Consider the following 23847-nt stretch of genomic DNA (forward strand, 5'->3'; position numbering starts at 1 on the left):
GGTTGTTTGAAACTGTTTATTTTTGGTGAATACAAAAAATACTTTTGTGACCAGATAAATATAATACATACGGCATCAAATCATAAAACTAACGCAGTCTGTTAAAGAAAAGCACAACACCTATTCAGAACAGAGCTAGTAACTTTTTATCTACTTCCGTTAGTACTCGCACAACTCAGTTAGACAATATACTTCAGGGTAACTCTTACACTTACTGATAAAACATAAAGTAGTGGTTAGACAAGGAAACAAGGAAGTTATTTAGTCCTGCTTTTAAGGGGGACTTGGCATAACGATTTCAACAATATCCTCACACACAAATTGCCACATGCTCATGGAATGCAGTCTAGTGTCGTCCAATATGGTCTTTAAATCCTAATGTGTCCACACATGCCCTTTAATATCAGCATTATAACATAGTAGGCAAGTAGGCCACCAGCCACAAGGCATTGTATTGTATGGCAAAGGACTAAGTGACAGTTCATTAAGACCCCAGTGGGGATTAGACTGGCATAATGTTCTGATCCAGAGAGGACAAGGCTCAGGCTCCCAGCCGGCCTGATCTTCAGCTGCACGCAGGGCAGACTTGAGTAAGGCACTAGTACACAATGCAGTCCAAGACACTGGCGTGGACAGACTGAGGAGATGAAGTGCGTAAAATGTTTAATATATTATACATTAATGTACCTAAGAAATAAACAAAGCCTTGAATTAGTTTCCTTTATCAGAGCTTGAATCTTTTCCTTTGTGTATGTTTTTTTTTTTTAAAGGAAAATCCTACATTTAATATAATGGAAGCTTAATATTGCCTTCTTAAGTGCTCGACTTCAGTGCATAACATACGCCCAAATATCTTTTCACACAACCAATCTTACAACAGCACAGCGTCTCATTATTATCCTGTTATAATATTCAGTGTAATGTATTGCTATAGACAAGTCAGTCGAAAGTGAGAATGCCTTTACCATGGCAGGGCAGTGACTGGTGGAGAATAACTGTATCTGTGTGCGGATGTGTGTGTGTATGTGTGAACAGTACAGTGGGTACCCAAACTAAATCTGGCCAGTGTTAATGGGAGAGGAATTAAAACAGAGGCGACAACAAGAGATAAAAAAAACCCACGACAAATAATGTAAACATAAAGTCCTTACACAGCTCTGTGTACATAAGAGAAGGACTGGAGGGGTTACAGGAAGTGACATAATGTACAAGCAGCATGAAATATTTGGTCACATAGAGTCCAGATTCTCAGTCAGATTACACCAGTTTGCTCAGTAAGAATGAGTAGTTTCTTTCAAAATGTCAGTCAAGAATAAATATATTTGGAGCCAACGTTGGATAGTGGTCTGTTTCGTTACTCCAATCAGAGCCTCTTATTTTTGGCTGATAGTTTAATATGAGGGATTTGATACTTAAAAGCAAACCCCCACTTCACATTTTATTAGTAAAATACAAGTGCCTTCCACTCTACACTACTCTATTGGTTAGTAGCTTCATTGATATGTATAACATTATGGTGCATGCAAGCCAGTGGTGAAATGAAGCACCTCCCTCCCTCCTGCTTTGCAATCAACCCTCAGATGTTTTATATTAAGGATGGATACAAGCAAGGAACCCTCACTTGCAGCATTATCTTTTAATTTATATTTGCCCCAATCCTTCAACATTTATAAAACATTCAATGATAATCGAGGATTTCTACTCCTGCAACATCTTCGATTCATGATTGTAACAGTCAGTAATGCTCAAGATGCAGAAACACTCACAAAGTAAAAATACGTTAACCACACATCTTTATCATCAGCCTCCTCAATGACACTCACTGACAGCTACATACACACCTCACACACGCACATACACGCGTACTCACACATAAACACTACAGAGAGCACAGGCACTTGTTTTTTTTTACCAAACAGGCCTGTTTCAAGTGCTGTATATTCTTCGGTAAAATATGAGAGTAAAGCAGCCAATCACACATCGGCAACGTCTCCCCCATGACAGGAGGGGTCTCATCGGCGCAGCGTGGCATGGCACATCCCGTTCACTCAGCAAATCAACCCTCGTCCTCCCTCAGCTCGGTGGGCAGGAACTTGTACTGCTGCTGTCGGATCTGAGCCAGCTTCTTCCGCGCTTCCTCCAGTTCTCGCTCCTTCCTCAGCATCTCCTCCTGAGCCGCGATGATCTGAAGAGAGAGAGAGAGATAGGGGGAACAGCTGACAGAAAATGTGTCTTCCACTCATCCTAATCCCTGTGGGTAGCTTGATATGAAAAAAACTATAGCTGCGGAGTACTCAGTGCACTCTATTAACTCAGAGCACAACACAGGAAGAAGACAAAGATACAAGACACAGAATCTCCCAGTGAAAAAGTATGGCTTATGGTGTGTTAAATGAAACTCAAAATGTGACAACATTTACAGTGTAGAAGAGTCAGAGTGACATATTTAGAAAAGCATCTTATCGGTAATATCTCCTCCGCACGTCAATGTTTGTGATTCCTGAATGAAACTTAAAATTGCATATTGATCTGTTGTACCAGATGAGTCCTGCTTGTTTGATTTACCTACTTAATTAGTAACTGCATGGCCATCCTCTCATAACTTCTCCTCCTCCTGACCTACCAAAGCCCCCCATCACCTGGCCCCCTCCTATCTCACTGACCTGCTTCACCCTCAGAACCTCTCCAGTGTTCTCCGCTCCTCCAGTGAAAACCTCATCTCCCCAACCTGTGGGACCAAGCACCGAACCTGGGTCGACAGGGCTTGCTCCATCGCTGCCCCTGCCCTTTGGAACTCCCTCCCCTAACACATACGCAACTCCACTGACCTACAAACATTCAAATCCCAGCTCAAAACACACCTCTTCAGAACAATTTTTAACTGTTAGTGTTTTTATGTCCACTGTGTTTCTATTTTATTTATTTTATTCTGTATTTTAATGTGTGCTATTTGTGAAGTGTCTTTTGAGTTTTCTGAAAGCGCTATATGAATAAAATAATGTATTATTATTATTATTATTATTATTAATATTATTAGTATGGAGACTATGCATCATCATCCATTCTCTGTTAACACCACAAAGGGAAAAAAGCTGTTACCCAATATGTAGCCAAGTGCTGAAACACTAACAAAATGCCTGTGGTTAACTAAAACCTCAAGTTACCATTCAGTCAGAGGACTGCATTAATATCCTGTGTCTACCAGAGAGGAAAATGTACACTGACAAACATTATGCTGTCAATTTACTAGAACAGTTCCTGTAACTAGACCATTGTGTTTTCTTTTTACCACAACATGTTTCAATAACAAACTTTGACGTCCTCCGAAGAGTCACTCGATGTTGTGTGAGTTGTCTGTCAGCTGATTTATAGAGGTAGATTATCTAACTTCTATAAATTAGATGATAGGTAACATGTCAAGTCAAGGTTAAAAGAAGACAAATTGGTGTAGTTACAAAAACAGTTAAATTAAATATGCAACGTCAAACCATATTATCCTTTTTGGTTTGTATTGTCAATCTGCCTCATTATCATCTCCTTAAATTTGAGAAATGACACTAACCATTAAGAGATATATTCCTCTTAAATCTTCTGTTTGATTGAATCATCAAAATTATCATTTGACCAGATAAAGATACACCTGAGCTTTAACCTCCACAGTATGTTAGCAACCATCAAGCAGCCCTTCATTTTTCTCATCTAAGGCTTATAAAAACATATTCTTTATTATTTTTATTATTATTGTAAGCATTATTATTTTAATCATTGCTTTAACATATATTTATCTTATTTAATTATTTATTTATCGATTGATTTCTTGTATTCACCTGATGTTGTTAACGCTACCTTATTTTTAACTTCTCTTCCCACTGTTACTTATTTTATTAATTTTACTATATTGATTTTATTTTATTTTCAAGTATTTTATTTATAATCCTGTCTCTCTGTTATTCTATGAAGCACTTTGGGCTGCATGTTTTTATGTATGAAAGGTGCTTTATAAATAGAGCTGAGTTGAGTTATTTTCATTATTACACTTAGCACATTAGCAGCTTATAGACTATTTTTTATTAAGTTTTTTTGCCATAAAAATAAGGAGGCACCTTCATGCAATACAAATTAAATGGAGAGGATGTGGGTAGGTCTTAATTTAGTTCTGTCTTTATAAAGAAAAACAATAGATGGTTAATCACAGACCTATATGATTAAGGGAACAATACTGTCCAAGGATCCCCTCAGTGCGACAATCATTAGATATCAATACACTGTAAGCTTCACTGGTGGGATGAAAAACTGACAAGCTGATGCCCAGCAGGAGTTCACCACTGACCAAAGCAGGAACTCAATCAATCAAGATGAAAAGCAACGCTTCCTGTAGCACCATCATTTTCGCACTCGCTCTTCAGTGACTGTCAAATCTTTGCAGAGATGAAAAGGAAGCCAGTTCTCAAGTCTTCATGAGATGTGATGTTTTGCAGCTGTGGGCGTTTGGTTAAACTGTTCCACAGCTTTGAAATGAAACTGATGGCCTGTTCATCCACAGCAGCTCATCATCACATCAGACAAACGGCCATGGCATTTTTTTGCACATCAGCGAGAGGTGCAAACATGCAGTGAACAGGGCAAGCAGCACAATTGGAAGACTTTCTTTACCATGTTTCACAAAAATATCTTTGAGGATTTTTATCTCACCTGAGCGATGCCTCCGACGAATTTGGTCTTTACTACCACGCTGTCATCTTCAGTCTTGTCAAACGCTGCTTTCTGGGCTGCCTTCACCAGGTTGTCTGAAGCTCGCTTCACTGCATTTCCAGCACCCTTCAAACAGATCATCTTAAAATTAGCACCAATGCAAACCATTTCCGGAAAGTACCTTCCATATATCAAAAACATATCAATGTGCTTTTCTGCCACCTGTAGTCTCCTCATGGCTTCAGAGTCCTGGTCAGCCTTCACCTTGCAGGCCACCAGCAGCTGAGCTGTGGAGGCGGCGACCTGTTTGGCTGAACAGATGAGCTTCTCCTCGCTGGCGTGGCCCTGCACTGAGGCATTAGCCGCCTCACACAGGTTACTGGTGGCTGCTGCTACCATACGAGCCTACAGAGAGTAAAGTTTTCACATACCTTAAGTTGCAGTACACATTTTATATGATGTGCATAAATTTAAAAGAGTTTGAAAAACAACTTACAGCTGATATGAGACCCTGAGACCACTGGCCGTCATCCACTGCATTGGCTAGATTGGATCCCACCTGAGTTCAACATTGAATAAAAACATAAAGTTCATGTTGTTTTACATGAATAGCGATGTAAAATGTTGCTGGGTTTCTGAGTAGGTGTGTTGACAGACCTTGCCTTGGGCCACCAGTTCTCTCTGAGCGGCTGATGCGGATTTTACGAGAGCGCTAGTTGCTGCAGCGATGGACTTTGCTGCCTCTAAGATCTGCTCTTCAAAATCCAGCGTCTCGTCTGCCTGCTGGAAGTAAAAACATTCATTCAAATTCATTGCTATTTTTATCTGCAATAAAAAAGGAACATTTACATAAAGAGATAAAAAAGTATTGGAGTCAATGTGGAAAATATGTATCCACCAGCAGCTTCTGCCAAGAACAAAATCCAGGAACATTCAAATGTATCTTTTAAAAAGCACATTTGAATGGCTACTTCTCAGTGACAACAAAGGGATGACTAGTTACGATGTCCCAATTCTTGAGCCTGACCTAAAAACCATGTTACAATCACACTGTATCAACTGAGAGACAGTTAACAAACGGACAGCTCTGTCGATTGACCCCAGAGCTCCATAAACAACATAAGGCACACGTGGCTGGAGACAGGGCGGGACACTGTAGGAATATGTTTGATATATAGTTGGACTGAATAACAACCTAATATATCAAACATATCAGACAGAGCCCTGCAGAGAAGGCTTCCAGGTCTACAACGGCTCAGAGAGGAAGGGAAGGAGGGAGGGCAAGGAAGCATGCTGGTTGCTTGAGGGCCCTCCTTCCTTAAAGGGTGGGAGGGACGAAGGAGCGGAGAGGAGAGGGAGAGACGAGGAGGAAGACGGAGGATCCAACCTGTTTTAGACAAATACATAAAACCTGTTATAATCTAAAGGGCTTTTAAACTATAGGTGGCTTTATGCTGTTGGTATCTCTGTCTCAACAAAAAGCAAGTGCAAAACATCAACTCAAAGTCAGTTACTTTAGTGTTGCAGTCAGCATTCTGATATCTATGACTTTCATCTTTTCTTCTCCATCCAGTTATAAACACAGATCATGGATGGGCAAATACTGCGATTAGATTCTAGATGTAGGGCAATAGAATGGTATGTACAGAAGATGATTAGGGCCAAAGATGATAAGGGCCACCAGAGAAATAAAAAAAATTAAGGTCAATATTTTTTCTTATTGTTATTATTTTGAGAAAAAAAATCATAATTCTGAGATTAAAGTCATAAAGTCATAATTCTGAGATTAAAGTCATAAAGTCATAATTCTGAGATTAAAGCCAGAATTTTGAGATTAAAGTAATAATTCTGAGAAAAAAAGTAATAATTCTGAGATTAAAATCCTAATTCTGTGATTAAAGTCATAATTCTGAATTTAATCTAAGAATTCAGACTATAATAATAATAATAATAATAATAATAATAATAATAATAATAATAATAATAATAATAATAATAATAAAAAAATCGACTTTAATTATTTTATTTTTTCCAGTAGCCCTAATCCTCTTCCTTAGGTATGGTCCTTTAAATACATTTAAAATGTCCTGACCTGACGTGAGAAAACTAAAATCACACCCCCTTCTTAATGCTCTTCAGCTTGGTTTCTTTTTTTCACTAGAGGGAGACACTGACATCTAAAAAAAAGTCTTCCACTCACTAATCCACACTCAAAACCATAAGGGGCCTCATAAATGCAGTCTGTAGTTGTGGCATTAAAGTATGAGACAGAGCTTTATTCTGTTTTTATTAAAACTTGAATAAACTAAACATGCTTTCCTTCATCTTACACAGGCAGAGGGTTTGACTGACAGTCACTTTGTACATAGGGGAAGGTATAGAAAAGGGAGGGAAGCATTACGGACACAAAGGGAAGAGCACCAGGATCCAACTATCCAGTCTCCAGAGACACACAAACACACAATCATGCAGTACAACACCAAAACACACACAACTCTTTCCCCAAAGCACAATCACTGCTATCTTCCATATTTAGCCTGTCTTCTCTGCACATGATGTGGTCAAGTTATTTTATGTTTTGAGGCAACACTGCAGCGTAGGGGGTGATGACTAACAGGCCTCCCCCTCAGTTTAGTTTAGCAGTGAGGAACACAGCAATAAAACAAAGGATGTAAGTTCAATAAGGCAGAGGCGCTCTCTTACTGAAAGGGTCACAACAGTTCATCACTCATTTGAACTGGTTCCAACATAAGCTTGAGGACCCAGCGGTGTAATTGTGTCTCCTGGCAACACGACTCAAAATAATGTTCAAAAGTGCCTTTGAAGAAAGTTTTCCACAGCATCATATGTTAGCTCACTGGACCAGCTGTCTGAGTCAACATGGTATGAGCATTTTTTTCTGCTCTAATGATATTGTGATAGCAGCTCAGTCACTGAAAAAGATGACTCCACTTCAAAGTCGGTGTCACCTTTTCCTACCTCTGGCCCCACATGGTCTCCCTGCTGATTAACGGCAAAAAGCTATGCGTGGGTTTGTGTGGGTGGAAAGGGTTGAGAGGGGCGCTTATACCTTGGGTTTGGCTCTAGGTTTCAGCTGCTCCAGTTTCTTGGCTGCAGCTTCAATGGATGCTGCTGCTCCGAGGAGCTCGGTCTCGGCGATGACGGTGGGGTCCTCGGGGTCTACACACTCTAATCCTGAAAGTGAACATCACTGACTTCGGTTATCTCATACTTTCCTATTACAGGCTCAGAAACACACCAGTACTCAATAATTCTGGCGATGAGATTTTATTTTATGTAACAAGAGGTTTCATGTCATGCTTTCACCATTTTTCATGCAGTCTTTAACACAATTGAAGCATCACAGGGCATCAAAATCTCAACCTGCTTCAATTGCAGCACTCCAAAGAGCTGTGTGCAGTGTGAGTGTAATCCTTCAAAGTTAAATAAGATAAACTCAAAGTTAGAAGAAACGCACATTTGATGGATCATTTTCTTTTTATAGGTTTTTAAGTGCCTGTAAAACGGAGCTGTTTGGGAACAGCTTGCTAAAACAGATGGAACCATGTTTTCATAGATTATGTTGAGCTCTGGGGAAATCTGTTCTGCCCCCCCCCACGCCGTCCACTCCTCTACCCCCCCCTGACTCTTATGAAAGGTGATCTGGAGGAAGAAAAAAAAACCCACCACGTCCCACTTACCTCCATCTGAGGCAGCAAGGAAAGACAGAGAGAGAGGGAGAGAGAGAGCACACGGAGGGACATTAGAGAGGTGAAGTGGATAGCCCCGCTGGGTCTCAGTCTATACACTGGAATCTAATTCTCATCCAAACACAATCTATTACTCTTGTCAGATGCAGCAGTGCTTTTTCTGGAGGAAATGCACTGTTTTTTTGTGTCATACGCATCTGACAGGGGCTTCATTTGGAACAATTTGCACGGCAATCACTCCGCATTACAATTTCAATATTCCAAAGTGATTTTCCTGAACTACCTTTAATACTTACGCAGACAGGTTTGGTGGCTTGACTCAATAACATCATAATATTATTCATTCCAGAGGATTAGGGCTCCTTTGACTAATCTCTACCGTCTCTGCAATCCTGTCATTTTTTATGTTTTATCAAATTGACTTGGCTCCCGATGGGAACCCCTCTGCTCTCAAACTCATTCTGCAAATTCAGCTTACCCCGTTTTTTTTCTCTGCTGTGGCTGTAATGTATCTCTATTGTCATTTTAAAACTCAAACCTACTGCTAACAATCTTTGGACAGCGTTCAACCGTTCAGATCATTTCTCCTTACTGTTTTTATCAAGTACTACCACGAATGCGTAGAACAGCAGGTATGTGCAGTTTTCATTGTTGTAAAATGATTCATATAATCCAGACATTAGTCAAATAGGGTAAACACTAACTTTAGGTTGTCAGTCTTAGCTTCCCCTTCATGCAAGAGTGTATGACAGTGTGTATCAGCAGCCTGTGTGGCCTCACCCTTCATCGATTCAGCTGTCTGGACGAGCTCCGTCACACACGCGGCCACATGCTTTGAGTGTGTGGCCAGCTGCTGCTTCTGCTCTGGCACAGGCCTCTGCAGGACCTAATGATACAAGAGCCACACACAAGGAGAATAGGAACAAGTTAATGGAAATAAAAAGATGCAAGTAGGAGTGTAAGCAATACAACTGTTTCAAAAGGCATGTTTTGCAATGTTTGTTTCCTTATACAGAAGGAAGACATATACAAAAAATCTACATCTCTTCTGCTTCTAAACTTGAGAGTCTGCACATTATCTAGAAACCTAGCTAAAAATATAAAATGTTCTCAATCAGTTCTTCCGACATTTGGAGTAACTAGTTTAATGCTCTGCAAAGAGTCATTAGGTCCGCAGATAAGATCACTGGATGTCCCCTGCCCCCTCTGGACGAACTCGCCACTGCACGCTACACCAACAGAGCAAAAAAGATCATTGCAGACCCCTCCCACCCTGGTCACCACTTCTTTGAACTGTTATCATCTGGCAGATGCCTCAGAACTGCCAAATCCCACCAGACACAGAGGCAGTTTCTCTCCCACAGCCATCAGCACACTGAACAAACAAAAAACAACGAGGTCTATCGCTGCTAGTATACACTGCGCACTTTGCTGCACATAGACACTTTTTATATGTATTTATTACACTGCAACACATTACTTTTTAAATGTTTTTTATGGAATGTCCTGTTGGTATTGAATGATTGAATATGTGTATTGTTTTTGTCCTTGAGTGTAGTGAGTGCATCATCGGATTTGAGTGTATACATTAACTTCGTTGTAGCTACAATGACAATAAAGGCTTCTGATTCTGATGTAAAGCAATGATGGTACACTCCTTATAAAAGAGCACTACTTATGAAATGAGGTGTAATAAGAGGCAGAAATCCTGCCTAAGTCAATGTGAAGCAAAAGTAATTCACAAGTATGTGTTAAAGCTAATTAAGCTAATAAACACTTTCATTAGAAGTTGTTACTTCAACACAGTTGTCTTCATGAAACACAAGGGGAGTGTTTTTATGAGCCATGAAATGTAATCAAACTAGTTCTGGTAATTATTATGCAGATTAATGCAACACAGGGATCAGAAAATAAATCAGATTTTCTGCACTGTGGTGTAAAATCTAAAAACATGATTTCATTTGAGATAGATGCAGAGATTTTAACATGCATAAAGTGCATTTGTTGTCCAATACAAAATGCAATGCTGATGATTTTAATAGGGAGAAAAGAGTTAATTATTTTTAGATATTTGAATATTTCCTGACCAGAAGGAGGTTTATGGCCCCGAAGAATAAGTGAAAGCTCATTGTTTGAGGTTTCAAAAAACATGGATTAGCTCTAGCCTAATACTTTTAAGCATGACTGACAGGAATCTGAGAAAGTTTTTTTTAATCATCAGAGGATTCAATCCTACAGATAAGACCTGTAAAAACTCATTTTGGATGAGTACATACCAGGATCCCAGCTCCCATAATATTGTGGCACACATACAAATACACACACACACACACACACACACACACACACACACACACACACACACACACACACACACACAAGCCACCTCCATCCTTTATTTATGGGGCATGCGACTGTATCGTCCTAACCTGCAGCACTTGCTCCAGAAGGTTGATGTATCCAGCGGTGCACTCAGTGCCGTACTGCAGGGCCTTACTCCTTAACTCATTGCTCACCTCTGGGTGGTGAGCTGCTTGCTGAAAGGGCGAGGAAAAAGGTGAATGGTACATTGTAAACGTTTTCAGAAAGGACAGAAAATACTTTCAGCAAATATAAAAAAGACTTTAAAAGGTCTCATAAGAGGCATAAGAGTAAAAATGTGCAATTTAAGGTCTGAAAAAGCCTTTACATCATTATGTATGTGGGTATTTCCATTAAATATGCAAAGCACAAATTTATAGCCAATAAAAGTTTGAATTCTTCACTCATTCATCTGTTTTCACTGACTTAAGCCTGCAGATCTCAGTTCCCTCTGTTTCTATCTTGTTACAAGTGCTCTACAGTGGCTGAAGGACATCCTGACTGATGCTCTGCTGCACGACTTTGAAAAGTGAGTGAGTCACTACCAGCCGGCAGGAGCAGCCATAAAGTAGACTAGACTCTAATGTCCCCACTGCTCTCAGCGGTGCTGGCCTCACATGTTCCCTGGCAGCCTGTGATGTCTGTGTGAGGCCTGCTCTGGCAGGGCGATGTGGATTAGCACCTTGCAGGTAGTCAGCATATCAGTGATGGCTTTGCGGCTCAGGTTGGCAGTGGCGATCACGTCCTCCTGCTGGGCAGAGTTGCCTGCGGCCACCGCTTTGGCCGTTGCTAGAGTGATGCCCTTTGTCATGCGGATGAAGTCCTCAGGTGTGGTGGGCTTGTCCGGGACCTCCTTGGACTGGAATACCTGAGAGGATGAGGTCCCACAGACACAAGCATTTAGATGCAAGCACAACAGAGCCTAAGATATGTTTATGTCGACTCAAAAAAGAATAAAGAAGTGTGCATAGCTTGAGGTCTTTCAATAAGGATTACCAGCAAAGTACAAAAAACAAGCTCTTAAAATCTTCCTTGTGGCTCAGTCTACCTGCTCCTGCTACCAGACCCTGATAAGAGCTGTGTGAAACCTGCAGGGGCCGAAAGAAGAGGAGGAGGAAAGGCACTGGACAAATAATAAAGGAAAAAAAGAACAGAAAGCTCCAGTGTTTTGTCCAGGATAATGGACATAGATATCCCTGACCCTCTTTGAGTCTGCTTTGCAAAGAGACAGTGTCTCATTAACTGACTCCCAAACGTCCATAAAGAATAGATTCTGCCTTACTGTCAGCTCCTGCTTGATGCACTCAATGGTGGCCTCCAGTGCCCGGGTCCCACGAGTCGCCTCATCCTCCACTGCTTTCACTGTTTTTAGCAGAGACGTCACGTTGGTCACCATGACCTGTCAGATAAGAGGAGTGTGATGAGGCTCACAGCCAAACCAGTAGGTGGAGCTCTTCCTCCTCTGCTGCAAAAATATTATAAAATCATTCCTGTCTCCTTCTTCACTGATTCCATTACACTGAATAATAGTCACATGTGTATAAAGTGCTCATCTAATAAAAATGACAGACATGAGCTGCTGAAGAAAGACAAGACTGACGGATGTGTTATCAACTGAAAGAGGGCGACATGCTACTTGTGACACAGTTCATTCACTTGCTTACAGAGGATGGAAAAAACACTGAAGTCGTATTCATTGTGACACATTCAGTTCTGTCTGTGCTGCCTTTTGGGAAAGTGTACATCATTAGGTTTGGAATTTAAGCAACATGATCGCTAGGAGTCTGAGAGGCTCCCATTTGGAGGTCACCATATGTTGGAGGAGCAGAAACAATCTGTCATCATAATCAGGTCCATGGGTGGCCCTAATTCCATTTAGATGAGACAACATGAGAGACCCCCATGTGACAGTGAGAGTGACAAACTGAGTTTGGGATGATTGGATAAGACTGTCACCTAAATAGCTGTTTGAATTTTGTTCCTTCATTGCAGTGACCACAAATTCTCAAAGGCGCATGCAAAAGGTTGGATTCCGGGGTGTACGTCTTTAGCAGTTTGCAACCATCAGGAGTAAACCAGATCCCTTGTTTTTCTTGTGTGGGTACAGAACACGGTGGTGCAGTGGGTGGTGCCTCACAGCTAGAGGGTTCCTGGTTCGAATCCCCGGCGGGGCAGGTGCCTTTCTGTGTGGAGTTGGCATGTTCTCCCCGTGCATGCGTGGGTTCTCTCCGGGTACTCCAGCTTTCTCCCACAGTCCGAAAACATGCTTACCAGGTTGATTGATCACTCTAAATTGCCCGTAGGTTTGAGTGTGTGCGTGAATGGTTGTCTGCCTCCCTGTGTTAGCCCTGTGATAGGTTGGCGACCTGTTCAGGGTGTACCCTGCCTTTCGCCTGAAGTCAGCTGGGATAGGCTCCAGCGCCCCCCGTGACCCCTAATGGGACAAGTGGTCAAGATAATGGATGGATGGATGGGTAAAGAAGAGATTCTCCAAGCCCCAGAAAGTACCTGGGAGTTGCTAAACATTATGCAGTTTTCATAAGAAAATCCCTGTGACACACTTATCACCTAATATTTTGTCAAGCTTTTTATCATGTACTTTTTTGTTCATAACTTTGTTTCTCTTCAGTCCCATTTCTGTTCACTCAGTCAGTACATATCAGCCTAGTAGACAGTTATTGCATGTCTGTTTGTTCTCAAAGAGAAACCCACTTTTTCTCACAGGTTTTGCTTATTTTTCCCCCCTCTCAAGTTATTGTGTAAAAAGAGAGGGTTTTCTCCTACAAACTGAAACCTTTGTTTTTCAGCTGTATAAATACAACTGACTGACTTGATGTGACAAAAAGAATTGTTAAGCCGAGCTGTACTCAAAGCTTCACTCTGATCAGTCAAAAAACCTGCACTGCTGCTGCTGCCTCCACGGTCACAATAGAAAGTCCTAAAGATAGTTCTCAGCATGGCACACCAACCGTCACACACACATACAGTTGAATGCACACGATGTACATCACAGTGACGTTTTTTGTCCCACACACAGATATGACAGCCAGTAAAAAGAATACCTCAAAAATGCTGATAAGAGCTGTCAAATCACTCTTTTGAAAAAGCCGGCAAGACACGTCAAACTAAACATAGCACTGATACGAGGGAGCATTTGTAGAAAACATATCTCAGACAGAAGCATAAACTGAATAATAAATTGAAGACTCTGTGCTGATAACTACGCAGCTTTAACCAGATAAGTCTTTTTTTCTTTTCTTCTCAAGCAATGCGTTTCTCTACCTTTGCAGCGCCCTTCAGCTGATACATGGACGGGTCGTCAGCTGCCTTTCCGGCGGCACATTTGGTGGCACCAATGAGTTCGGCCAGAGCCTTGGCCACATCCCGCACGGCATTAATCAGAACCACCTGAGTAGACAGAGGTGGTATCAACACGGCACAATGGTCAGAGTATCTGTCTATCTGGAGCACCCTGGGGAGAGGATTTAACACTGCGGCCCTTATCACTCCCACCTCCTCATGATAGTACAGACTCAGTGGAGGGCAGAGATAGAGGGCGCATGCACAGGGGAGAGAGGAGACACTGTGTTTATCAGATGAAAATATAATTACAAAGAAAATCAAACAGTGGGTGTGTGAGAGATTGAAAACAATCATTGTAGATAAGCAACACTACAGAAAATGTGTTGATAACAGTTTTTTATCAGCGGCTTAAAGACCAGTGAAGCTGATTAAAAATTAAAAAACAGATCTTTAGGAATAAAAATAATAGATAATAACTGCCTTTATTTGTATAGCAACATAAAAAAAAGTGCTCTCCAATGGGGAAAATAAATGCAAATAAAAACAGAGAGAAAAGATAATAAAATAATACATAACAATAAGATAGACAGTAAAACCAAATGGATAATAATGTTAAGGACAAGAATGAAAGAAAATAAATATAAAAAGAATTAATTGAATAAGATAACAAGTTTTGTTTTGAAGGCATACACCTGGCTCAAACATTTGGTTTTACGGGCAATCTGCAGTGTAAATGAGTCCACAATCTTCCTTACCTGCGTCTCTGGGTCCTCAGAACCCATGCTGGTAGCTCCCATTTTGACCACCTCGGTGAGCTGGGTGATGGTCTTGGCTGAAGACTGTGCAGCTTGGGCCAGTTTCTCCTGGCTGGATGCAGCTCCAGCGACCAGCAGCTTGGTGTCCTCCACCAGAGTCTTGGCTGTCTTCAAGATGCTCTCCCTGATGAACAGGACACATTGAGTCACAATCTGCTCCACAGTCACACTCAAGTACCAGCAATACGAAGGGAAGCTGTTGTTTTTCTAACAGATTGTTTGTTCAGTATGACAAATTTCAGATTACATTTATTATATGAAATGCATCTGATTATCTAGCTTGACTGGCAAACTGCACATTTCCTGAGTGAGTCATCAAAGAGAAAGGGAGCTGTAGTGTTTGGGTGTACAAACTTGGCGACTGAAATAATCTATTTCTCATTTTGAACATGATCAAATGCTTCTGTGACTACAGCTTTTCACTTCAATTTAAGTTCTTGGTCTATTTGCTGTTTCTCAGATTAAGGTTGCTGCACCTGTGATCCGCAAAAGACTCTTCGTTCTCAGGGTTAAGTGTTCCAGCTGAGGCGAACATGATGGTGGTGTCCAGGTCAGCGATGATGCCAGAAACAGCGCTGGCTGCTGTGATGCAGGCCTGGGTGCCTTTGTTCCCCGCCTGCAGTGCCGACAGTACCAAGGACACCTGGAACATGTGAAGCATAGCATTAAGTGTGGAGAAATGCTTCAAACATGCTGTATTCAGAGCTGAAAAAAATCCCCAGCGACTGAATGCATAGCACATATTTAATGATTAAACAGCAGGGTTTCCTCTTTATAGCATGTTGGCAGAACGAGAGCCTATACAAAGCATGAAGGCTGCTTTCTGCTCGTCCCTCAAAGACAAATGGAAAGCCTGAAGAGGTGCAAGCTTTCCATATCAGCAAGTATGAGACCTCAAATTATTCAAGTTTGATATGAGTGCTGAATCAAATCATAGCCTGAGAGTGGAGAGAAATTCTAATGTGCAAGCTGCCGCCAGGGTCACAGCAGGCAGACATTAGTATTATTATTAACTGCACAGTATGAGGGTGGTCAGAGGAGCAGGACCTGCATGAATGCTACAATGAAAGAGTAAAGCAGCAGTTATTCCAATCTTAAATAACATACATTAAAACCTCTATTGATTTCACTCTGCTGTAGCTGAAACCCAAATAATAATTAAATAGAAAACATTTCCTGCAGCCACAGTACAAACAATTATTCACACCTGCGCTGATTCTTTTTAAATCTTGCTGTTGCACGTTCCGCTCTATATCACTTTATTTAAATATGTATTTATATACAGCAGCTGTACTGAGAAATGCATGAAATATATTTTTATAAAAATGCTAATGCTGAGCAGAAACTGCTTCCAAACTTCCAACAGTATAGATGGTGAATTGCGATAGCAGAAATAGACTTCTTTCAAAAAGTTGTACGCAGTAAGTCTAAAGCTTTAAAGCACGAGAGTTAAAGATGCAGTGTCACTCTGTGTTCCTTAGCTTACCTTCTCTGTGACTGCGCGGGCACACTCGATGAGCTCCCGTTTGGAGAAGCTGTCAGTAGGGCTGAGCTGCAGGGCTCCAGCCTTCTGGACCAGGAAGATACAGCCATGACCCAGCTCTTGCACCCTTGTCTTTATCTGGTAACCCACCTGAAAGCATGAGCAGGCATTGGCTTACACTGCATCCGTCTTCTCATTTGTGTCACTGTACTACATAATTACAATCATGCCCTAAACTGGCGTGTCTCGTATCCAGCAGGTGAATGAAAAAACGATTTCAAGCACCCTCAGAGAGGGGATGCTGGCAGTACCTCTTTAATATCCAGACTGAGATTCATGGGTGGGTGGTACTTCATTATAAGCATCACTATAGGCTTTTAGACTTGTAGAGGCACAATGTCGCTATGGTAACCAGCAGTGTTTCCAGCAACCAGTTATATAGAAGACATAGTAAGAGCTTATGCTTATTAGTGCAATGTTTCCCCATATTCTTGTCCTCTGGACTACACAAACAAACCTGTAAGGGAAGATGATGTGAGTTTTGAAGGTCAAAGGATGCTTGAGGGTTACATGTCTGTCTGATCTCACAGAATCTGAAGCAGGTTATAGTTTGGGGTGTCATATCAACAAACAGCTAACATCCACTCTGACCGGTGTGTGAGTAAATACCAAGTGGCAACATCCGGTCAAAAAATATGAGTCCAATGCGGAAGTGTTAAAAACTGCAGTTCATCAAGGATCTGCTAGAGGCTGGCTCCGGAAGTACCGGAAGTCACATACACATGAATGGGAAAAAGCCGATCTTTACAACAGAAATAAACATGTTTACAGGCTGGTACAAAAGATGAGTGTAGTCTGGATAGCTCATTTCTTCATCGGCTCATACTGTAGGGGGGTGAATTTTTTCCTAACGCAGCAATTTTGTAGATATTGAGATTACGAGTCTTCCAATGAGAGGCACAGCTGACTGCGGGAACACTGTAGCTGTTGTCTAGGATGCTCAAACTCCGCCTCTTTATGTCACAATCACTCGATAGCAGCAATATGGCGGCCGCCAATGCCACAAAGGCAAAGATAAGATAAGATATACTATACAATATATATATTGGTCCCCCATTGGGGGAATTTCTTTTGTTACAGCAGCTTACAACACGGGACAGGGGAAAACAACAATGTACTAACATAGTTAAAAAATATAATAACAATAATAATAGCAATAATAAAGGTAAGATAGAATACAATAAAATAAAATAGAATAAAATTGGATAAAATTGAATAAAATTGAATAAAATTGAATAAAATTGAATAAAATTGAATAAAATATGGCAACTATTACAGATGTATACACACTATGTAGACTTCTATCTGATAAATAGATTGGTATGTTAAAAAAAGAAGCTATATATTCATAATGCTGGATTAAATAATTCATTAAATGAATGAATTCCCCCACATATTTCATAGAACAGAGAGCATGGTCTCTCACCTCCTCTGGCTCTGCAGTGGCAGCAGCAAGAGTTCCTTGGTGTGCTAGCTGTCCATAGTCCACCGTCACCTGAGAGGCAAGGCCACCGAGCTCTTCGGGGCAGGTTACCGATTTAGTCATCTGGCAGCAGAGAGAACATACATCATGTGCTGAGGCTGATTAATGTTTCTGGAGCCCTGTCGACAAATATTGTCACTGGAGATTGGAAATGTAATGGAAAACACACAGAGACAGGCGCGCACTTCGGTGCATTAGTGCACTCACCATCTCCTGTGCGGTAATAGCGATGGCCTTGGAGAACTTCACCATGGTGGTCTGGTAGTCCACAAAAGAGCCCTCGGGTTCAGGAGGTGTTCCCTCATCCACCTGTGAAAATGTTAGTATTATTATATTCAAGGGTAATTTAGCTGAGCTGTGTTTTTCAGACTAATGAGCACTTAATACATTATTACTAAGTTGGTAATATACTAATTACAAGGATATTTTGGTCAACCATATTGTCATTGTTTACATGAAAGTGCATCATTATGTTGTTTGATCCCCTGCTAATGCATCTCCTTTTGTTTTTTGTACAAGGATACATTCTGAACTCCCACAGGAGACTTTTTCATCCCTTTAATATTTGGAAAAGTACCACAGAAGAGTTCTTTTGTACTAAAAATTATCAGGCGATGGACTGAACATGAAGCTAATTAATTTATGACAGCAACCTTGTGGCAGTTGTGGATATTTATATTCCAATTAACTTTCAAGTCTACAGCTTTGAGTGTTCAAATGCAGGTAAAAGCTTTATCTTTGAAAGCTTGCAGCCCTCTCTTGCAGGTGCATTATTTCAGGGATGCAGAGAGTCCAAACGTTGGATGATTAATTTAACCGACCCTCGTGAAGATAGATTGAGCTTTGCTGGCAATCTCAACAATGGATACACATCATTTGGCAAAGCAAAGTTCTCTTCATGGTACAACTTGTTAAGTGCTATATAATTTTATAACAATTAAAAAGCCATTACCAAGAACATATAAACCTGGTTCATGCATGCAATGTTTAAAAAGACTCCACTTAATATATGCTAATGGAGTTTTAATTTTTTTAACTTTTTATTTGCTTTTTTCCATTATTGACAAACATAAAGCACAAAAAATTATACACAAACAAAAATAAATATAGCAAGGGGCGCCTTCTCAATATTTATATATATATATATATATATATAATTTTTATGAAGTCTTTTCCACACAGCAGTTATCACCACCTGTCTTTTTATTCTGGTAATCAGTCCATTTATTCCAGCGTTGATCATGGGTCCGTGCTTTAGTCCGCAAGTAATGTGTCAGTTTTTCCATGGAATATATTTCTTCCACTATGGCCAACCACTGTGCTGGACTTGAAGGATCGCTTTTTAACCAGTTCCTTGCAACAGCCTTTTTGCAGGCAAGAATCAAGATTTTAAAAAAAGGTAGACATCCTCTTTAGGGATCAAGTCATTAGGGATCATGCCCAGATACACAATCCGGGGGTCTCTGGGGATCTTGTAACACAGAATATCTTCCAAAGACTGAATAACACTATCCCAGAATGTTTTCAATTTTACACACAACCAGAAAATATGTGAGTGATTGACATTCAGCTGACCACATTGTCTCCAACATTGCTGCTGAGTACCAAGTTGCTTATTTTTAATTTGGGGTGTGACAAAAAAGAATATAACATTCTTCCACCCAATTTCCCTCCACCTTCTGGAGCTTGTGGACGACTGTTGTGTTTCACAAATAGAATCCCACTCACACTTTGACAAGTTGGTTTTGAGTTCTAGTTCCCATTTAGTCTTAACACACCATGTATTGTTCCATTCTGTTTCTGCAGACTTCAATAAAGTTTAGAAACAATCTTTGATGGAGTGATTTTGTAAGCACCAATCAGAGCTTCAATTACCTCGCTACTTTCAGCTGAGATTTCTTTTCTTATATCTGTATCGTAGAAATGTCTGAGCTGTAGGTACCTAAAGAGGTCCCCATTCTCAAGTTCAAATTCTTGTTTAAGTTTCTCAAAAGTTTTAAACCTATTATTCTCTATGAGTGTATACATAGCTGTTATTCCCTTTTCATGCCATTATATGCTAATGGAGTTTTAACTGATGTGACCATGATATGTTTAAGTTGAGGGTAAAATCTGAAAAAACACAAAGAGGAATAACAAAAGTGAAGGTTAAGATTTGGGCTAAGAGTACATGTCTGTGTGCAAGCAGATCATCAGCATTTATTAACCACCCTGTCAACACTGTGACATGTCCCCAGGCAGGATGAGTGACAGCAAACATCACCAGTGAGCTGTGGATTTAAAACTTGTCATCTTCTGGACTAATGAGAGATGCCGACAAGGACACACACCAAGCACACCCACTGAGGAATTAGTCGTAGAGGAAAAGCTCATTTTGCCTTCAGACAAATGAGACAGGGAATAAGTGTCAGTGTAAAAACCCATAAAAAACACCTGAGTAGATGTCTCACAAGATGGCATCACACTTACACTTCCTCTATCCGTCACACACATAAAAAACACTTTCGCTCTCTTCACTCACCCTGCCCATGGCCTCTGCTATGGACTCCACCATGCCACCGACCAAGCCCACTTCACTGGCCGCCTCATTCAAAGTCACCATGATGTCGTCCACGGCCTCTTTCATCAACTGGGCTGCCTCAGAGATGGCATCGTGGGTGTGGGACGCCTGAGGATACAGTCAGCTGATTAACGCCTCTGTGACACTGTCTTGCTTTCGCCAGGGGTAAATTTATCAGCTTGACAACACCTCCAGAGGGTCCGCACTGCTTGTAAGTATGACTAACACTTCACCAGATTGGATTCCTGCTGCTGAGAGGACTTGTACCACCCTGATTTGTAATAAATCAAACACTGACTGCAATTCTAACAAAGTTCACGTGTAAAACAACACTATTATGTAAAGGCAGGCAATATTACTTGACAACCTGAGGCAACATTTATTATTTTGTGGGTCTGCTAATAGAAGCTCAGTTTGACAAACAGCAGAACCACCTGAGAATGAGATTAAACGTTAACTTAAATGATCTCCTAAATCTTTAGATAAATTCAAAGCTAAAAGAAAGAAAGAGAACTGAGCAGGAATTCGAAAGCTCTGTTCTGTATGAGTGTAATATGAGCAAATGACTCACAGCTGAAAGAAAGAACCTGTAATAAATAATTACTGGAACCGAGGCCCAAGGAAAGCCTTTATCCTCAAGATGAAGACTTGATTTTCTAAAGAAAAATGCTCAAAAACATGACCTAAACCATCTTCCCCCAGCTACAACATCCCAAACTACCACAGGTCAAGACTGAAACAGAGGTAATTAGTACCTTTGGGTTTCCCCCGCCTTCCTTGGCAGCGTAGAGCATCTGTAGTGCAGATTCAGACAGGGTTTTTGTCTGATCCAGTATGGTCATCTGCTGTTGGTGGTCGTGCAGCTTAGACGCCATGCCCACTGACGCCACAATGAGTGGGTCAAAGTAACTGGCAAGTTGCGTCACCTGGGAGAACAAGTGTAAGAAATCTGTCTGAGGATGGATTGTACCACAAAATAAGAAACAGACCAGATAAGTTTCTCTTTCTAACCCCAGAGGGGATCGGAGGATATATGGTCAGAACAGCACCTTGTGTCCTAGTTGGGCAGCTTCACCTCGAGCTGCTGTGGAGACAGGATCAATCAGATGCCCAATCTCCTGTACAGAGGATGTGAGCTGATCCTGGAGCGCCTGGTGAGTTACAACAGCAGAGAATTATGCTCAAAGTCTCCATGGGAAGACTACAGATACCATTAGGTTCTTTCTCTCAGACAAGATAAAAATGATGGGGTACATGAACTCACTTCCATGGAGATATCATCTCTGCAGGGCAAGGTCTGTCCAACTGCAGCGAGGGACGCTTGCTCAATGTCCCGGATGCACTTATTGATATTATCAATGGAGTAATCACACTCCCTCTGTCCTGGCGCCTTGTCCCTATATCAGAAATGTTGAAGGGTGCACACATGTCATATCTTTACATCACTGCAGAAATATCTATGAAATATGTTTTTAAAGCTGGGGTTGGTAATAAGATTTAGATACACTTTTTGTTATACTGGTTAAAATGATCTTTATGTCCCGATGGCAAGCAATACATAATATGTTCTTCAAAAAGAGCTAAAAAGGGCTGCTATCTACAGCCGGAGCTAACCTGGGAAAACACCAACCAATCACCGTCATTAGGGTCCAATTTATGAAACCAATCAAATCCCGTCCTGCCGTTCTGCCCGCCTCCTGAGTGTACATTTCCCCGGCGTGCACTCCCTGTCCCCTGCCTCTGCTTCCCCTGCCTCTATTTACTGCCCCTCTCGCTCAACCTTGGGCCTGTCCCCTCTGACCCGATGAGGTGCTTTGCTCAGGACTGTAGTCCGGGTCAGAGTCTAAAAAGCTCTCACCACAGGGGCTCTGACAAGCAAAAGAATTAATGACATTTAGTAAGTCCTACAGAAATGTGTATTGTAGGGATGACGAACTTTCGTGAACCCATTGAGCTTTTATAACCAGTCACTGTCGGCCGTGACCACGCCAACCAACAAAGCAACAATCAATGTTGAATGAATGAATTAAAAACTTTTCCTGCCTGTCTCTCCTCTCTCCCGCTCGCTGTGAGTTGTGAGTACTAACAATAGCCATGTTTGTTTGTGTTTTTAACTTTCACCGCTGTTTACCGCTGAGTGAGACATGCGTTGAGGTAGTGCAAAACACAAACGATGTGCTGAGGACCGGTTTTGAATCAGTCACGATCATATGGTCATATGGTGAATCAGCTGCGCTCGTGCATGTGAGCGGGGTTGTCGTTTTGGAGGAGCTCTGAGCGGCTGGGGGGGAGAAGTTAGACGGAGTATTGAGGAAATGCTACATTCAAATTTATGCTAGTTTTCTGTGACTACCAACCCTAGCTTTAAGTATGAATAATGCAAACACACTTTTACTTTAAAGGTGTAGTTTGACTTTGTGATTGTTTTCCACACTCTTGTGAAGGGCAAAATGTGATATTTGGATGACACAATCGCATCTGTACACAAAATCTGAAGCCAGGGCCAGGAACTGATCAGCTTAGATTAGCAGAAATAATACAAACAATCAGACATCATTGCTCTATCTTGAGGTAAAAGAACACAGTTCACCTTTCAGCAGCTTTAAAGCTCACTGATAAAAATATTACAGCTTGTTTGTTATTACTGCCCCAAACACTGAGAGAAATAATCAACATGATGTGACCTAAGAGGAGGCTTTTCTAGGCTATGAATACTGGCTCCTGGCTTAGCTTCACATTTAGCCTACAGACAAGATAATCTAATCAATCTCATTTTCTTTAAAATCTACTGCAAGCCACAATAGAGACACACACAATCTGTCCTTAGCTGTCTCTGTGCATAGAGTATGCATATGCGTTGGAGGATGATGATAAAGACAGACGTGGGTGGGGCCCTCCCTTTGATAAAATATGTTTCAGATTCACGGCGGCTTATCATCTCATCTCAGCTCTATAACGTTCTCTAATCTATTACAAGGCAGCGGGAATCTCAGTAGATATAAACTAATGCAGCAATTTATTGCTCAGATGAACAGAAATCACAGAATAAGCCCTCTGCTTTCAGAAACAATTTCTTCCCCCAGCTGTGAGCAAAAGCATTCTAAACTTTGATTCAGGATAATCCTGCAGGGACAGATGTGGCAGCAGGTGGAGATAATACCGACCTGATGGAGGTGATGAGACTCTTGATGGAGTCAGAAACTGTCCGGGAGTGGCCAGCTAGTATGGACCATGTGGGAGGGTCTTTGGGATTGAGGACCAGTGATCGGGCGGTTTCTAAAAGGTAAGTCGAGCTGTCAAGCATGGAGCGGGCCGAACGCACAATAGGTTCCTGCGCTGCTGAGCCCTGTGTGGAGCAGAAAGTAAGCGCAGGTGAAACA

General features: G+C 41.3%; 1 protein-coding gene across 3 annotated transcripts in view; it reads right to left on the reverse strand.

Annotated features, from left to right (window-relative positions):
• tln2b (talin 2b) overlaps positions 1-23847 on the reverse strand; it is a 109565-nt gene continuing 85718 nt past the window's right edge. For 2 of the 3 annotated variants that reach the window (XM_034685219.1, XM_034685217.1), the window contains exons 37-57: positions 23632-23813; positions 21732-21864; positions 21517-21618; positions 21223-21393; positions 20429-20575; positions 18115-18216; positions 17851-17970; positions 16368-16514; positions 15358-15524; positions 14822-15005; positions 14046-14171; positions 12046-12162; positions 11446-11631; positions 10832-10939; positions 9183-9288; positions 7763-7887; positions 5350-5475; positions 5189-5251; positions 4915-5097; positions 4693-4818; positions 1-2185 (exon numbers count right to left, since the gene is read on the reverse strand). In XM_034685219.1, the coding sequence (XP_034541110.1) occupies positions 2057-2185; positions 4693-4818; positions 4915-5097; positions 5189-5251; positions 5350-5475; positions 7763-7887; positions 9183-9288; positions 10832-10939; positions 11446-11631; positions 12046-12162; positions 14046-14171; positions 14822-15005; positions 15358-15524; positions 16368-16514; positions 17851-17970; positions 18115-18216; positions 20429-20575; positions 21223-21393; positions 21517-21618; positions 21732-21864; positions 23632-23813 (2850 nt within the window). In that variant the 3' untranslated portion in view covers positions 1-2056. Of the gene's footprint in view, positions 2186-4692; positions 4819-4914; positions 5098-5188; positions 5252-5349; positions 5476-7762; positions 7888-8393; positions 8400-9182; positions 9289-10831; positions 10940-11445; positions 11632-12045; positions 12163-14045; positions 14172-14821; positions 15006-15357; positions 15525-16367; positions 16515-17850; positions 17971-18114; positions 18217-20428; positions 20576-21222; positions 21394-21516; positions 21619-21731; positions 21865-23631; positions 23814-23847 lie in introns of all 3 variants that reach the window. The other variant, XM_034685218.1, reaches the window with a different exon arrangement.

Source organism: Notolabrus celidotus, chromosome 6, assembly GCF_009762535.1.
Source record: "Notolabrus celidotus isolate fNotCel1 chromosome 6, fNotCel1.pri, whole genome shotgun sequence".
In the NCBI taxonomy this organism is placed as follows: domain Eukaryota; kingdom Metazoa; phylum Chordata; class Actinopteri; order Labriformes; family Labridae; genus Notolabrus; species Notolabrus celidotus.